The sequence below is a fragment of the Chlorocebus sabaeus genome, chromosome 2, assembly GCF_047675955.1.
Source record: "Chlorocebus sabaeus isolate Y175 chromosome 2, mChlSab1.0.hap1, whole genome shotgun sequence".
Lineage (NCBI taxonomy): Eukaryota > Metazoa > Chordata > Mammalia > Primates > Cercopithecidae > Chlorocebus > Chlorocebus sabaeus.
Window position 1 is genome coordinate 261,958 of NC_132905.1, and position 16,468 is coordinate 278,425.

The 16,468-nt window shown below is 58.8% G+C and overlaps 1 protein-coding gene and 1 long non-coding RNA gene across 2 annotated transcripts; one reads left to right on the top strand and one right to left on the bottom strand.

The window, feature by feature from the left end:
- Positions 1-3: 3 nt before the first annotated feature.
- Positions 4-1,515, top strand: LOC140708677 (uncharacterized). Its single transcript, XR_012088867.1, has 2 exons — positions 4-206; positions 849-1,515. It is a non-coding gene; the product is annotated as an uncharacterized lncRNA (long non-coding RNA).
- Positions 1,516-2,234: 719 nt separating this feature from the next.
- On the bottom strand, positions 2,235-3,725 carry ABHD16B (abhydrolase domain containing 16B). The gene has a single exon (XM_008010586.3). The coding sequence runs from the start codon at positions 3,680-3,682 to the stop codon at positions 2,273-2,275; it is 1,410 nt and encodes a 469-aa protein (XP_008008777.1). The 5' UTR covers positions 3,683-3,725; the 3' UTR covers positions 2,235-2,272.
- Between the last annotated feature and the right edge of the window lie 12,743 nt (positions 3,726-16,468).

The window sequence follows — 16,468 nt, forward strand, 5'->3', positions numbered from 1 at the left end:
AATCAGCGACGCGACGGCCACTTCCGCCCGGGCACATGCTCCGCCTTCGTCCCGCCCCCACCAGTGATGTCCAATGAGAACGTCGTTTGGCCAGTCCTGGTTTATCCGACTCAATCTGATAGGCTGAAACTGTGGGCGAAGCAGGAGAGGGAGGCGTGGTTCGAAGGGAATCCATTCCAGGTTGGCTCCACTAGCGAGAGTCACAGGTAGAACGCTCGGAGTAGCGGGAGGACGAGGAAGGTGGGAAGTGGGAGGACTGTCCAACATGGCGCTGTGGAAAGCCAGCGCAGGGCCCCAGGGGATCTTCCGGGTCGGAGGCAGCTGCCCCGGAGTGCTGGGGCTCGCGCGCTTCGGCGGCTCAAACTCTGACCCCGTGAGATCCTTTCCAACCCGACCCCTTACTTTAGGGGTCAGCCTCCCCCCGTAAGTCCTGTATTTATATTATTTTTTTTAGTTGGTCTTTTTTTTTTTTTTTTTTTTTTTTTTTTTGAGACAGAGTTTCCCTCTTGTTGCCGAGGCTGGAGTGCAAAGGCGCGATATCGGCTCACTCCAACCTCTGCCCTCTGGGTTCAAGCGATTTTCCTGCCTCAGCCTCCCGAGTTGCTGGGATTACAGGCACGCGCCAACACGTCCGGCTAGTTTTCGTATTTTTAGTAGAGACGGATTTTGCCACGTTGGCCAGGCTGGTCTCGAACTCCTGACCTTAGGTGATCCACCCGCCTCGGCCTCCTAAAGTGCTAGGATTACAGCTACCCCTCACGCCTGGCTAGTTTGTCCTTTTGGTGGGGACTTTTTATTGTATGCGGGTTGCGCTGAAAAAGACCGCGATTCGTCCCTTTGCCCTGCAGGCGCCGCTGCCGCCTCGCCTCGGGTGTGGACCCTGCGGCCTGAGCGCGTGCACCCCGAGGTTGTCTCACTTCCTGTTCAGGTCGACCAAGCCGGCACTGCGCCCTCCCCACTCCACAGACGAGGAAGCTGAGGTTAAAGTCACTTGCCCTAGGTCACTCTGCAAGTTGAAGCGCTACCAGGATACTCTGGAACAGGATGCCTGACCTCAGAGGAGAGGCGTGTAACCCACCAGGCAACTGGCCCCATGAAACAAGTCCCACAACTTCCTTTCTTTGACTCCGACTTGCTCCTGGAAGAAAAGCCTTAAATGGTATTCAAGCCCTTTCGGATCAGATGTCCTAGGACTGCACTCTGGGCTTCCAGCCTGGGGTGGTGCTGGTCCCTAGGCATGGAAGCTCCTCCCACTGCCCTTCATTCACCCGGCCACCTCCTCCCACAGGTGTCTTCCGGGTACTCTTGCACAGGCCTGAGTCCCTTACCACCACTGCCTATCCTGCTCTGGTGCTCTCAGTAATGTTTTCTCCATTTGCTGCCTTTCATTCTTTCCAGAGATCCTTGCTCAACCCAACCAGGCCAGCCCAGGGACTAGGGACGTATACAGACACCTGCTTCAGGCAGTTCAGGGCAGACCACAGAGATGTGACATTACAGACTGTGTTGAGCAGAGGCCTGGTCTCATTCTGTGTTGCATCCCTAAGCCAGGAACAAAGTCCAGCCCAGGCCTGGCTCTGGGGGACACCCAGTAGTGTCCTCTGGCCCGTGCAGGTGTATCCGTAGCCTCACATGCCACCATGTGAGTCTGCAGTCTGTCTGTGAATGCCCTGGTGTGGAAGCCAGGAGTTTGGAGGTGAGAGGGAGCCCTACAGAATAATAGCCAGTGTGAACTCCTGGGAATGCCCAGCCGCTAAGACCTGCCCACAGCCCTGCGATGCCAGTGTCCTCCTTTCACAGGAGGAGTTTGCACAGACTTTAAGAGCACAGCTGGCGTCATTTTCCCAGGAGCCATCCTGTAACCCAGGCCAGGTGAAGGGCTCCTCCCTGGGACCCCACAGTCCCTGTTCCCATCATCCTTTTGTGGTGATGAAGGCACTCATCACAGAGTATTGCCATAAACCGGGTCAGGTTAAGCTTTCATTCCCTTTAGGAGCTGGGTGGGGGCATCCAAAAGTATTTGTGGGAGGAAGAGAGAAAGGAGGGGATGGAGCAAGGAAAAACGGGGCGGGGTTGGGGGGTAAGGTCAGGACGCCCCTGTGAAGGAAGGACAGCACCAAGTCCCCGTGTTCTGCCTACCCTCCCTGAGACAGCAGATCGGGAGTGCCCCCTTCCCCCCGCCGCACCCCCGCAGTGGTTGGGGGTATGGAGAGGTGAACCAAGAAGGCCAGGAAGGTGTTCAAGTGCGTGATCCCCCACTGGGGCGTATAGGTTACAGCCCCCAGGGCAACTGAAACTCCTCAGGCTCCAGAGGGCTGAAGTGAGTCGCCTCCACGTTCTTGAGGTGCTTCCGAGCCAGGAACAGTGCGAGCCGCCGGCGCCGCCGCGAGCTCAGGCCCTGGCCCACCAGCCATGGGAAGGCGGGTCCGTGTGGCCCCTGGGCCTCCTCGCCCTCCAGCTCCTCTTCGCAGCGTGCACGGTAGGAGCGCAGCAGCGCCAGGCACCACTCCTCGTCCACGCGGTAGCGTGCATAGAAGGCGGCCTCTTGTGCCAAGCTGCCAGCGCGCAGCCAGCGGGTGACGACTGCACGGCCCTCCGGCGCCATCACGGCGGGGTAGCGGTGCTCCAGCAGGCGCAGCAGCAGCTCGTTGCCCCGGTTGCCCTCCACGCCGCCGGGTGACAGGGGGCGCAGGCGGCCCGAGGTGCTGACCACGTCGTCCTGCGTGCGTCGGAGCAGCAGCACCGGCCCCGGGTAGCAGCACAGCTGCTCGGCCACGTTAAGGTTGAAGTGCTCGCGCACGGTGCGCACCACCAGCCCCTTCCAGCTGTGGGGCATGACCTTCAGCGCCAGCGGCACGAGGTCGTCGAAGGTGGCGTCCAGCACCAGTGCACCCAGCCCCGGGTAGGTCATGGTGGCCCAGGTGGCCGTGAAGCCGCCAACAGACCAGCCGTAGACCACCACGTGCGCGCGCGAGAAGTGCAGGCGGTGCAGTGCGTACTGGACCACCACGTCCATGGCGTTGGCGTCGTGTTGAGGGAAGGGCACGCCAGTGCTGCCGCCGAAGCCGGGGTGGTTCCAGCCCAGCACGGAGTAGCCGGCCTCGAGCGGTGCAGACAGACAGCCCATCTCGTAGAAGCCGGCGTTGCCTTCGCAGCAGATGACGAGGCGCAGCCCGTGCCCGTGGCTGCCCGGGTGCTGGCGGCGGTCCATGAACATGGTGTCGATCTCGTTGCCGTCACAGGCCACCAGCTTGGCGCGCCGGCCATGGTAGCGCTCCACGAGGCGCTCTTGGCCCTGCTGCAGCAGCGGCAGCAGCGCGCGCGTCATCAGGGACACGGAGCCGGGGTACACAAGCCAGCGGCCCAGCGAGTGGGCCAGCGCGTAACTGGCGAGCTGGCCGGGCAGCTCGCGGAGCTGCTGCAAGAGGCACTGCGCCTGGCTGCGCACCCCACGTGGAGGCCGCCCCAGCGCGTCCCCGCCCAGCGCCTCGTCCCGCAGCAGCCACACGCCCGCCGCGGCGGCCGCGCAGGTCAGTGCCCGGTGGCTGCTGCTCCCGCCCGCGGCGCGCACGTCATCCCAGCGGAAGGCCACGGGCCAGCGGCGGAATGTGTAGGTGTAGCTGGCGGTCAGGTAGATCTTGAACACGTGCACCAGCGCCTTCACGAAGCAGATGACGCACATGGGTGGTGGTCCCAACGCCCAGCCACTGGGCCGGGGTCGCCGCGAGAGGCTCAGGGCAGTCTTAGGGGATACCGGCTCCCAGCCAGGCCCTGATGGCCTTTGTGACCTGGCCTTCCAGGGCCGAGGGAAGGCTGCTTCCTGTTGCTAGGTGATGGGACACAAAGGGTTCCAGAGATGATGGGCCCAAGGTTCTGCCCCTCCCCCACCTTCGCCAAGACCCCACCGGCCAAACGCTCCCAGGCCCAGCTTTCCCACCCATGATTTGAGCAGCTACTGTCTCCCTCTTTCTTATTTATTTATTAAATTGAGACGCGGTCTCGCTCTGCTGCCCAGGCTGGTCTTGAACTCCTGGGCTCAAGCGATCCTCCCACCTCCACCTCCCACAGTGCTGGGATTACAGGTGTGAGTCCCTGCGCCCAGCCTCCCTCTTCCTTAAATTTAAGGTGGACAACCCCACAGGCCAGAAAGGGACAGCAAGGCCTCCTCCGTGTGTACTGGGCTTGCTATGGGTCCCCGCCCCCACCCCTTCAGGGTCTGCTGGTTTAAACCTGGTCTCCCCAGGAGGGCAGGGTCAGAGCAGGGTTGCTGCCGCACCAGAAAGGTGGTATTTGCTCCCGGCCTGCTGGTTCCTCCCCTCCACACCTTCCTTCTTCGGTGCAGACCAGAAGCAAGCCCCCTTCTTTTCTGGATCCTCTTTTCACTGGCTGCCAGCAACAGCAGTGACCTTTTCCGGCGGGTCCTGCCTGGCTGGGGTTCCTCTTTCTCACTCCCGGGTTGAACCCCCACTCCCAGGCGGCGCCTCCCCCTTTTCTGGAGGGGCAGGGTGGGTTCCCCTTTTTCCCCTGCCCTGGAAAGGGGCAGCCCACCTGAGGGCAGGGTCACAGGCTGCCCGCCAGGGGGAGCCCCAGGGAAGGGGGCAGCTCTGGGGACTCAACAGCTCCCCAGACCAGAAACAGAAATGCACAATCAGGGAGTTTGGCAAATCCAGCCAGAGCCTCTGAGCCCCGGTGCCAGGCCTGCCTGAGACCCCAGCCTTCTGGGGAAGGGGTAGTTTCAGGCTGAAGCACCCTCTCTGTGCTCTCCTGCTCAGTATCTGGGTTAGAGGCACTACCTGACCCAAACAGGCCCCGCCCCAGTTCGGGAGTCCGCTGAGGACTGCTGCTGTCTTTAGGGGCTGGGGGACAAAAGGACAGGGACCAATTAACAAAGGGAGCGATTTGGGGGCCTGACTATTACCCCCATTCTGGGTTGCCAGATAAAATACAGAATAACATGCCAGTTAAATTGGAATTACAAATAAATACTTTTTGGGTGTAAGTATGTTCCAACTACTGCTTGAGACATACTTATATTTTAAAATTGTTTATCTGAAATTCCAACTTAACTGGATATCCTGTTTTTTGTTTGTCTGTTTGTTTGTTTTTGAGACGGAGTCTCACTCTTGTCGCCCAGACTGGAGTGCAATGGTGCAATCTCGGCTCACTGCAACCTCTGCCTCCCGGGTGTTCAAGCGATTCTCCTGCCCAGCCTCCCGAGTAGCTGAGATTACAGGCGCCTGCCGCCACACCCGGCTACTTTTTGTACTTTTAGTAGAGACGGGGTTTCACCATGTTGGTCAGGCTGGTCTCTAACTCCTGACCTCAGGTGATCCACCCGCCTCGGCCTCCCAAAGTGCTGGGATTACAGGCATGAGCCACCATGCTGGCCTAGATATAGCCTGTTTTTAAATTTGTTTTTGTTTTGCTAAATCTGGCAGTCCTACCCCCAGGCACACACACAGTTGAGATCCAGATGTTCCTGGTTATCCAGCTTTGATCTCGGATTGGCTGCTGTGCTCATTGGTCGAGGCCTGAGGACAAAGAGGGTGTCTCAGGGTCCACTGGTGCACCTGTCACACCATCCTTTCCACTGGGTCCTGGGCAGCAACAGGAGCCCTGCCTCAGGAGCAAACCCACAGGATACTGCCCCTGGGGCCAAGAGATGGGCAAGGCTTCCCCTGGGGATTGGTGGTTCTGGTCCTGCTCAAGTGTGCGCCCCGACCCTGTGGGGAAAGGAGCCTGTTGTGGTTAGGGGTGGGGATGGAAACTTCCGCAGCGGGGGGAGATGATGCCTTTCCCAGGAGCCTCTTTCACAAACTCAGCAGCTGCTTACTCTAGGCGGGTTGGAGCTGTGGGCCCAAAGGCTCTTGGCCCATTTTGTGTGAGACCACAGGAGTGAACCCAGCAACAGAGCCGAGGATCTGACGGGTGTCCGTGTCTCCTCAGTTTAGATCCTGGCAGCGGCAGGAGTCCTGGAGGACTGTACACGTGGGATGTTGGATGCACTAAACTTATTTTGATTCCCCTGAACAGGTCCTGCTTGGAGGAGCCTCGTCCTCCTGGGGGCAGTCTCCCAGCTTGATCTGCTCAGGGACTTGTTTGGAAATGGAGGCTTTTCTTTAGCCAGGCCCACCTGCCCTTAGCTGCCCCCACAACAACCCACCCACACGCACACACACACACACAGAGCAGGAAGTTCTTGAGGGGAGGAGGGGAGAGCCTGGGACCGGATTCTGAGGGGCAAAGGTCAGTAGGCTGGAGCCGCTGGCCCCCAGGGGTTCCATGCCTTATCCTGTGTCTGGCCCAGCCCCTGACCCCACCAGCCCACGGGAGTCCAAGTGCCCCAGAACCCCCAGCTCTGTTGAGACAGGAAAGCATGTGACAGGAAGGGAGCTGTCCCCTCTCTAGAAGAGCCCCCAGACTGGACCAGCTGCAGCAACCGTGACCTCTTGTGCCTCCACCCCCATCAGCTCAGGGAAGTGTCCACAAGGTGGTGGGGGGGCCGTGTCCCTGTTAATCGTTTGTGGAGGCAACCCCACCCCGCACCCCAGTGCCCTCTAGGCAGACATCTGAGTGTGCACCCCACCCCCACAGGGCCTGCCAGTCTCTGAGCCCTCCACCCCTTGGTTCCCACCCTCCTGCACTGGGGCAGGGCTCTCCCGCTGGCCAGTTCTGCTAGGCCTCCCTGGAGGCCCTTGATTTATGCCGCTGAAGCCTGCAGAGCCAACCTTGGAGAAGGAAGGAGAGGAGAGAGAGAAAACCAGTCCCAGAGGCCGGAGGGGCAGGAACCAGGATCAGAGCCCCTGGCAGAGGGCATCCATCAGGGAGTGAGCTGACCTCAGCAGCTCCGGACGCAGGGAGCAGTGCCCAGGCCTTGGGAAAACTGAAGCTACCCTGGTGGGTGCGGGAGCTGAGTCTGCACAAACGCCTCTGCTCAGGAAATGGGGTGCAGGGAAGGTGGGGGTGGCTTGGAGCCCAAGGACAGGAGGGGATGCTTCCTGGAGGATGCAGGGTCAGGAGAAGGGGCGGAAATGGCCAAGACAGCTGCTGAACATCTGGAGTCACAGAGAATTAATTACTCAGCGCCCTCAGGACGGTGGGGTTGGTGGGGGAGTGGCGCACACTGGAGCCTTCTCCATCCTGGCTCCCTGCAGGGCCTGTACTCTGGGCCTCTCTCCTGCCCAGGATGAAGGACACTGGTGAGCAGCGCTCCCCAGAGTGCCCCCCAACACCCGTCTCAGTACACACCCCTGGGTGGCCATGCTGTGTATGTGTGGAGGGCTCTCCATCCTCCCTGCCTACAAGCACTGCCACTGGAGCCTCTGGCACCCCCACACTGGCATTCGGCTCCTCCCCAGGCCTGCTCCCCGTCTCCTTTGGGAATGAGCCAGGGTCTCTCCAGAATCCTTGACAGAGCCCCCTGCACTGTCAGGGGAGGGAGCGGGGACAGATGCCCACATCAAGGTAAAGTCTGGGTTGGGGTCAAGAGTCCTGCAGGGGCCAGGCATGGTGGGTCAAGCCTACAGTTCCAGCCACCTGGGTGGCTGAAGTGGGAGGATTGCTTGAGGCCAGGAGTTCAAGGCTGCAGTGAGCTATGATGGCACTGCTGCACACACACACAAAAGTCCTGCTGGCCTGCGTGACGTCGGCTGAATTCTTCAGGGGCAGTCTGCACCATTGCTGCAGACTCCAGTGCAGAAATGGTAGATCGTCCACTGGGCTCCATACACACACTTTGAAGGGTATGTTCAGGGCCCAGGTTCACCCTGGCTTGAAAGACCCTAGAGCAGGGTCCTTTCTCTCACTGCAATAACCAGTTTTTGATATGAGTGCTTATTTTTGTTATTTGAAATGTAACATTCTCATTGCATCCGGTGGCACAGGGATATAAGACGATTAACTGTTCTTTCCACACTCCCTCCTAGATGCCCAGAGTTGCTATTCTGGACCGTATCTTTCACACCCTCCTCTATTTGCCTAGAAACATAGACATACATAGAGTCTTTTGTTTTTTGAGACGGAATCTTGCTCTGTCACCCAGGCTGGAGTGCAGTGGCACGATCTCGGCTCACTGCAAGCTCCGCCTCCTGGGTTCGCCCATTCTCCTGCCTCAGCCTCCCGCATAGCACATAGCTGGGACTACAGGCACCCGCCACCATGCCTGGCTAGTTTTTTTGTATTTTTAGTAGAGACAGTTTCACCGTGTTAGCCAGGATGGTCTCGATCTCCTGACCTCATGATCTGCCTGCCTCGGCCTCCCAAAGTGCTGGGATTGCAGGCGTGAGCCACCGTGGTGCTGGGATTACAGGTGTGAGCCACCACGGCCGGCCCACACAGAATCTTATCTAGGGGTCTTCTGTCACTTTCTCGTACGGAAACAGACCTGGTGTTCACGTCACTCTGCAGCAGGCTTGCTCTTCTCCGAGGTGCGTCCTGAGCGTCCTGCAGTCTCACAGCACAGGCCTGCAAATGCCCCCTGGAGTTCCTGCCCTGGCACCACTGTGTCCACTTCTGTTGTTGGACACACGGGCTCCAGACCTCTCCCCACTGCAGACGTGGGGCATCGCGCACCTTTGTTCAAGGACCCTGGCCTCTAGGGGGTTTTCTTTTTCTTTTTTCTTTCTTTCTTTCTTTTTTTTTTTTTTTTTTTTGAGACGGAGTCTCGCTCTGTCACCCAGGCTGGAGTGCAATGGCGCGATCTCGGCTCACTGCAAGCTCCGCCTCCCGGGTTCACGCCATTCTCCTGCCTCAACCTCCCAAGTAGCTGGGACTACAGGCGCCCTCCGCCAGGCCCGGCTAATTTTTTGTATTTTCAGTAGAGACGGGGTTTTACCCTGTTAGCCAGGATGGTCTCGATTTCCTGACCTCGTGATCCTCCCGTCTCGGCCTCCCAAAGTGCTGGGATTACAGGCGTGAGCCACCGCGGTGCTGGGATGACAGGCGTGGGCCACTGCACCTGGCCGGGCTTTTCTTACTGGCCAGATTTCTAGCAGCACGATGCTCAATCCAAGGGGGTATTCTTAAAGCCAAGAGCTTTGCCCCAGTTGCTTTTCCACAGGGTGTGATTGTGTCGCCTGTGAGTCTTTGAGGGAGCTTCTCTGCAGCTTCTTCTGTCACACTGGCGGCTCCATGCTTTTATCTGCGTTTTTAGTGGTCCCTCTGTGTTGTATATTCAGCGAATACTGATCCCCGCCTCTGACCAGGCCGGCACCAGCAGCCATTCCGCCCCGTGAGGCAATCCGCTCCAGCTTTTCACTCCTTGCCCCTCGGAGACCCTCACCTGGGGGGCGTGTGGTGACCAGATGGAAACCACGGCCTGGATCTCGGACAGTCAGCCCTGGGTGTGGGCGAGGAGGGGAGATGACGCTGAGCCCGGATTGGGGGATGAATGGAAAGGGCAGGGGTCCCTTGACTCTTGGCTTAAGCTTAGCCAGTTCGGTGCTTCCTGGCCCCTGGGTTTGGCCTCGCCAGCCTGCATCCCAGCCCAGAGGGCCCAAACAGGAGTCTCTGGTGGGGACTCCGACTCCACCAGGGGCACCAAGTCCGCAGTAGGCCACAGAGGTTGCCCCTTTTTCCTGGTTTCCCCAAGTCGTGGAACCATCGAAAATCCCTCAGGGTGACGGCCCGTGTGCCCCTGCGCCTTCTCCCCTCCCCGCCTCCACCGCACCTGCAGGGTGGTGGGTGGTGGATGGTGGGGACGGACCCTAAGCAGGTGCAGGCCAGCGGAGTGGTCAGAGGGACTGGAGACCCAGCCCTCCCTCCCTCCCTACGCCCAGAGACCGAGGGAGGTGCACCCAGCTTGTGTCAGCAGGGGTGGGGTGGTCGCTGACAGCCAAATCAAGGTCCTGGTGGGGACCCCGGCGAGCTGGATGCACGGCCCAACCCCAGGCCTTCCTTCCTGGGGTGCGTGGCTCCCACCTGCTGGGTGGGTGGGCTGAAAGCCAGCGTCCGCTAGGGCCCGGGCGTCTGTGCTGTGAGCTCAGGGACGGGGCTCCTTCAAAGCCCTAGATCTGGGGGAGCCTCTATCCCGGCAGCCAGGCTGGGCAGCGGTCCCTGGACCTCAGAGTGGAGGAGGAGTGGGGGGTGCAGGGAGGGGAGAGCCAGTCCGGGGCGGGATGGACAGACCTCGGACATGCAAGGTCACCAGGAACCCAGGTCCTGGCTGGCAGGAGAGGAGGAAGCTTCGTCCGGGGCCCCCACTGCCCTGTGGCCCCAGCTGGGGGTGGGGGCAGTTCTTGGGCCGCACCTCCCGCACTTCCCGAGCTCGCTCTGAGCGGATCTAGGTTGCAGCCCTGGCGGCTCCTTCTAAATCACTTGTGCAGATTAAAAACAGCAACTGTCCCAGAGCTGACCCCAGGGGACCCTGAAAGCTGCCCCCCCACCCCCCAGGCACTCTCTGTTCTCAGCGTCTGCTGGACTCTGGGGCGGCTGCTTCGAGGTCCCCGCCTCCAATACCTCCGCCCAGGCCGTCCCTGGGGAGCTGGCGCCAGGTCAAGCCCACCACAGCCCGGAGGCCTGGACAGGGAGCCCCTTCTTCTTTATGGCCCCTCCCCTCCCGCCCCCCTTCCAGTTGGAGAGTGGGGAGGGAGGAAGAGAGGAAAGGAGGAAGAAAGAGAGGCTGTCCTGAGGGGTCTTGAAGGGGTGCCCCCACCACAGTTCCTGTGGCTTCGCTAACTGGGACTGACTCCATGGCCAGGCCACTGAAACCCACAGGCACCAAGCAGATACACAGGTACCCCTAAAGGTGGCCCTGCCTCAAGACAGGATCTGGGGGCCAGGAAGGTACCTGGGCCTTTGCCCCGAACCAACCCAGGAAGGCAGTGGGATGGGGAGCATAGGAGCAGAGGAGGCTCTGCCAGGGCCTCCATTACCGCCTTGTGTCTCCTGTCCCAGCCCTGGGATCCGTGCGAACCACGGGTCTGCCCACCCGTGCTGCTTTGAAGCTGCCCTGAGGGGAGGGGGGGCCAGCTGCCAGAGGTGCGTGTGCCCGCCCAGCCCCTCCAGCTGCGTGGGAGCTTGGATTAACCGCAGGGCTGCCAGCAGTCTTTGAAGTGCTGGGGTGCGGCCACAGGAAGTGGGCGGCAGCCCACCCAGGCCCTAAGTCCCACCTCCCCAGGGTAAGCGCCTGGTCCACCAACTGGGCTGGGAGCCCAGCCTGCAGCGTCCCCTCTGCACCCCAGGTGTGCCTGGGCTGGGGACTGTAGCCTCTCCCCCAACCCCTAGGCCCAACCCCAGCCCCAGTTTAGCCCAGGCTCTTTCAGGGCGGCAGTGGGGCCAGGAACTGGTCCCTCTCCCTCAGCTAAAAATAGCAGGCCTCAGGCTTTGCGGAAAGCCCCTGGGGCGGAGGAGGAAGGAGCAGGCCCTGGAGCTGGGGCTGCAAGGAGAGAGGCCTTACAGGAAGTGCCTGGCTGCCCCGGCAAAGGCTCCTGGTCAGCTGCTCAGCCCCCTGGAAAGCCCCAGGCAGTGCCTGAGTGGAGGCAGGACCAGGAGGGTGATGGTGGCAGGACCAGGAGGGTGAGGGAGGCAGGACCAGGAGGGTGAGGGAGGCAGGACCAGGAGGGTGATGGTGGCAGGACCAGGAGGGTGAAGGAGGCAGGACCAGGAGGGTGAGGGAGGCAGGACCAGGAGGGTGATGGTGGCAGGACCAGGAGGGTGAGGGAGGCAGGACCAGGAGGGTGAGGGAGGCAGGACCAGGAGGGTGAGGGAGGCAGGACCAGGAGGGTGATGGTGGCAGGACCAGGAGGGTGAGGGAGGCAGGACCAGGAGGGTGAGGGTGGCAGGACCAGGAGGGTGAGGGAGGCAGGACCAGGAGGGTGAGGGAGGCAGGACCAGGAGGGTCAGGGAGGCAGGACCAGGAGGGTCAGGGAGGCAGGACCAGGAGGGTGAGGGAGGCAGGACCAGGAGGGTGATGGTGGCAGGACCAGGAGGGTGAGGGAGGCAGGACCAGGAGGGTGACAGTGACTGGAGCCCGTCACATTCCAGGTGGGCTTCCCCTTCCACCAGCTGATGTCCTTCTGGGCCTGGGTGGTCTCCTGCCATGGATACCAGGAGGGCAGGACGAAGGCAGTTCTCCCTGCCTCCGTCATTCTCTGCGTCTGGTGATGACCTGATCTCCGCACTGTCTCCACCTTCCCCGTTTCCCATCCTTAACAGGAATCATTCATTCAGTGGACATAAATCAAGGGCCTGCTGGGCTGGGGGAAGCACTGGCCCGTCCCATCCTTGCCCTCAGAGTGCTTGCTGTGCGCAAGTAGGGATTTAACCCAAAGAGGGGTTTTGTTTTATTTTGTTTTATTTTTACTGTGTATTTATTTATTTGAGATGGAATCTCACTCTGTCGCCCAGACTGGAGTGCAGTGGCATGGTCTCAGCTCACTGCAACCTCTGCCTCCCGGTTTCAAGTGATTCTCCTGCCTCAGCCTCCCGAGTAGCTGGGACTACAGGTGCCCACCACCACGCCTGGCTAACTTTTGTATTTTTAGTAGAGATAGGGTTTCACCATGTTGGCCAGGCTGGTCTCAACTCCTGACCTCAGGTGATCTGCCCACCTCAGCCTCCCAAAGTGCTGGGATTACAGGCATGAGCCACTGAGCCTGGCCTATTTTATGTTTTAATTTTATTTTTTTATTTATTTTGAGACAGAGTTTGTTCTGTTGCCCAGGCTGGAGTACAGTGGCGTGATCTCCGCTCATTGCAACCTCTGCTTCCTGGATTCAAGCAATTCTCCTGCCTCAGCCTCCCGAGTAGTTGAGATTACAGACTCGTGCCACCAACTCCTGACCTCAGGTGATTCTCCCACCTCAGCCTCCCAAAGTATTGGGATTACAGCCATGAGCCACCATGCCTGCCCTAATTTTTGTATTTTTGGTAGTGATGGGGTTTCACCATATTCGCCATGGTTGCCTAGGCTGGTCTCAAACTCCTGACTTTAGGTGATCCACCCACCTTGGCCTCCCAAAGTGCTGGGACTACAAGTGTGAGCCATCACACCCAGCCTAATTTTTGTATTTTCAGTAGAGACGGAGTTTCACCATGTTGGCCAGGCTGGTCTTGAACTCCTGACCTCAGGTGATCCGTCCACCTCAGCCTCCCAAAGTGCTGGGGTTATAGGCATGAGCCAGTGCTCCCGGTCAAGCAAGGTTTTGCAGGAAGCAAACACCAGCAGCTGCCATTCTGGAGGGGAGGTGGATCAGGAGCTGAGACCAGAGAGATGGGTAGGAATTCGCCCTGTGAATCAGACTGTGGATTTGGGCTTACCCTGGGAGAGGCCCTAGTGCTGAAGGAATAAGAACAGAGGCCAGAGTGGCTGGGACCTTAGGGGCCAAGAGGAATGAGGCTAGGGATGGGGAGTGGGAAGATAGGTAGGGCTTTGCAAACTGGGGCAAGGAGTTGAAGTCAGTTTTTTGGGGTTTTTTTTCTTTGTTTGTTTTTTGAGACAGAGTCTTGCTCTGTCGCCAGGCTGGAGTACAGTGGCGTGATCTCGGCTCACTGCAACCTCTGTCTCCCTCATTTAAGCGATTCTCCTGCCTCAGCCTCCCGAGTGGCTGGGACTACAGGCGTGTGCCACCACGCCCAGCTAATTTTTGTATTTTTAGTAGAGACAGGGTTTCACCATGTTGGCCAGGCTGGTCTCAATCTCTTGACCTCGTGATCTGCCTGCCTCGGCCTCCCAAAGTGCTGGGATTACAGGCTTGAGCCACCGCGCCCGGCTGAAAGGAAGCCACTTCTAAGAAGCTCCTGAAAATTTCTCTCCTGAACATTTCTAGGCTCCTGTCTGTGTGTCAGAGATAATGGGTGGTAAATGCTGGTGGGAAGGCTGTAGGGCAGGGAATAGCTTAACATACAAGACCATCCAGAGACCAAGTCCGGAGTGCTTGGGAAAGGCCAGGGCGTGCAGTGGGTGGGGACTGAGCGGACAGACGGCTCCGTTTCCCAGGCGTGGACCCCCAGGAGTGGGTGCAGCAGAGCGCCCAGACGTGGGTTTCGGGTGGCCCCCATCTTCCTGGCTTGACTTTCCCTACAATGGGCAGTGGTTTAGGTGCTGGCAAGGCTGAAGTTCTCAGAAGGTACCACAAAAGGAGGCACATAGGAAGACTTCCCACATTTTCGAGAGAGTGACTAAGAGTGGACCACAAAATCTGAACTGGATAAGAAGGAAGCCCAAGAAAGGGGAAGGCCGCCTGTTTTGGAGAAAGGAGGGTTGTCCTGGAGCAAAGCGCTTGGTGAGGTGTGACAGCCGGGGAGGGCCAGTTGTGCCACAGACGGGGAAACTGGAAGCAGTCATTTCGGAGCGTGTGGGTTTTGGTGACAGCCGGCTCCAAGGTGTGAGTGAGCGTGGGTGCCTGAAGTGGGGGGAAGTGGAGGAACCACACGACATCTCCCCAGGTGAGTTTAGTTTCGAGGAGGGATGAAGGAGGCATCTCCAGGCTGTGTGAGGTCTTCCCTTTACAAACAGCCACCCACAGCTGCGTCACTGCTGCCGGCCGCCCCACTGACCGCAGCCACCGTCAGCATCGTCGGTGGTACCTCCAGCCCGTCGCCACTTCCCCATTAGCCTCACCAGGACCCACCCTGGCACCACTGCCGTTCACCCAGTGGGCGAATGTGTGTTCAGAAGTCCCTCTGGGCGCGGAGTCATGTTGAGCTCTGGTCAGCGCAGCAAGCAGCACAGGCAAGGCCCTTGCAAGGGATGGAGTCATGGGGTGACCAAAACATATAAAGAGATTCAGAGGCCGGGCACGGTGGCTCACGCCTGTAATCCCAGCACTTCCGGAGGCCGAGATGGGCGGATCACAAGGTCAGGAGTTCGAGACCAGCCTGACCAGTATGGTGAAACCCTGTCTCTACTAAAAATACAAAAAAATTAGCCAGGCATGGCAGTGGGCACCTGTAATCCCAGCTACTCGGGAGGCTGAGGCAGGAGAATTGCTTGAACCCGGCAGGAGGAGGTTGCACTGAGCCGAGATCACGCCATTGCACTCCAGCCTGGGCAACAGAGACAGACTGTCTCAAAGAAAAAAAAAAAAAAAATAGGCCGGGCGCAGTGGCTCACACCTGTAATCCCAGCACTTTGGGAGGCCGAGGCAGGCAGATCACGAGGTCAGGAGATCGAGACCATCCTGGCTAACACGGTGAAACCCCGTCTCTACTGAAAATACAAAAAACTAGCCGGGCGTGGTGGCAGGCACCTGTAGTCCCAGCCACTCGGGAGGCTGAGCCAGGAGAATGGCGGGAACCCGGGAGGCGGAGCTTGCAGTGAGCTGAGATCCGGCCACTGCACTCCAGCCTGGGTGACAGAGCGAGACTCCGTCTCAAAAAAAATAAAAAGGAGATGGAGTGTGACTGAGCATCCACTCCCAGGTATTTATCCAAAAGAGATGACACACGTCACAGGAAGACTGGCCTCAAACCTTTGCAGCAGCAGCGTTTGCAAAACTGGGAAAACCAAGTATCCATCAGCTGGCGAGTGGGTAAGCGGACTGTGGCTCATCGGTACGCTGGGAAGGCAAGGCTGCCGCTACAGGGTGAATCCCCAAAACAGGATGCTAAGTGAGAAGCCACACAAAAAAGACCACGTGCTTAGGGCCTCCTTGCAGAAAGCAGATGCATGGTTGGTGGGGTAGGGGACCCTGGGGCAGTGGAGGTGGTTTCCTGCTTTCCCTTTGTCCAGGCTGTTCAAGCAGGTGCTAAACATTGGTAAATATCATTGTGTGTAAATTATGCTTCAATAAAACTCAATTTTTAAAAACATGTAAGGATGGCCCAGCTCGGTGGCTCACGCCTGTAATCTCAGCACTTTGGGAGGCCGAGGCGGGTGGATCACGAGGTCAGGAGATCGAGACCATCCTGGCCAACATGGTGAAACCCCCGTCTCTACTAAAAACACAAAAAATTAGCCAGGCATGGTGGCGGCGCCTGTAGTCCCAGCTACTCAGGAGGCTAAGCCGGAGAATGGCGTGAACCCGGGAGGCGGAGCTTGCAGTGAGCCAAGATCGCACCACTGCACTCCAGCTTGGGTGACAGAGTAAGACTCTGTCTCCAAAAAAAAAAAAAAAATGTAAAGATTTTGAGAGGAACCACAAAAAAACACAAGGGGAGAGGTGGTGGAGGCAGGAGATGGCGTCCCTGGCAGAGGTGTGGCCTGGAGTGTGCCTCACTTCGGGGCAGGTGTTCCTCTTGTTTGGACACTGGGGAGCAGAAATCCTGGGTCATATGGTGACTGCGCTTACGTAATTTTAACTCCTAGGGAAAAAGGCAAATTGACACTCAAGGTTTGTGGTGTTGAGGCCATTATTTTTTTCTTTTTTCTTTTTTTTTTTTTTTTTTGAGACAGAGCCTTACTGTGCCACCTAGGCTGGAGTGCAGTGGTGCCATCTCAGCTCACTGCAACCTCTGCTTCCCGGGTTCAAGCGATTCTCCTGCCTCAGCCTCCTGAGTAACTGGGATTACATGCGTGCACCACCACACC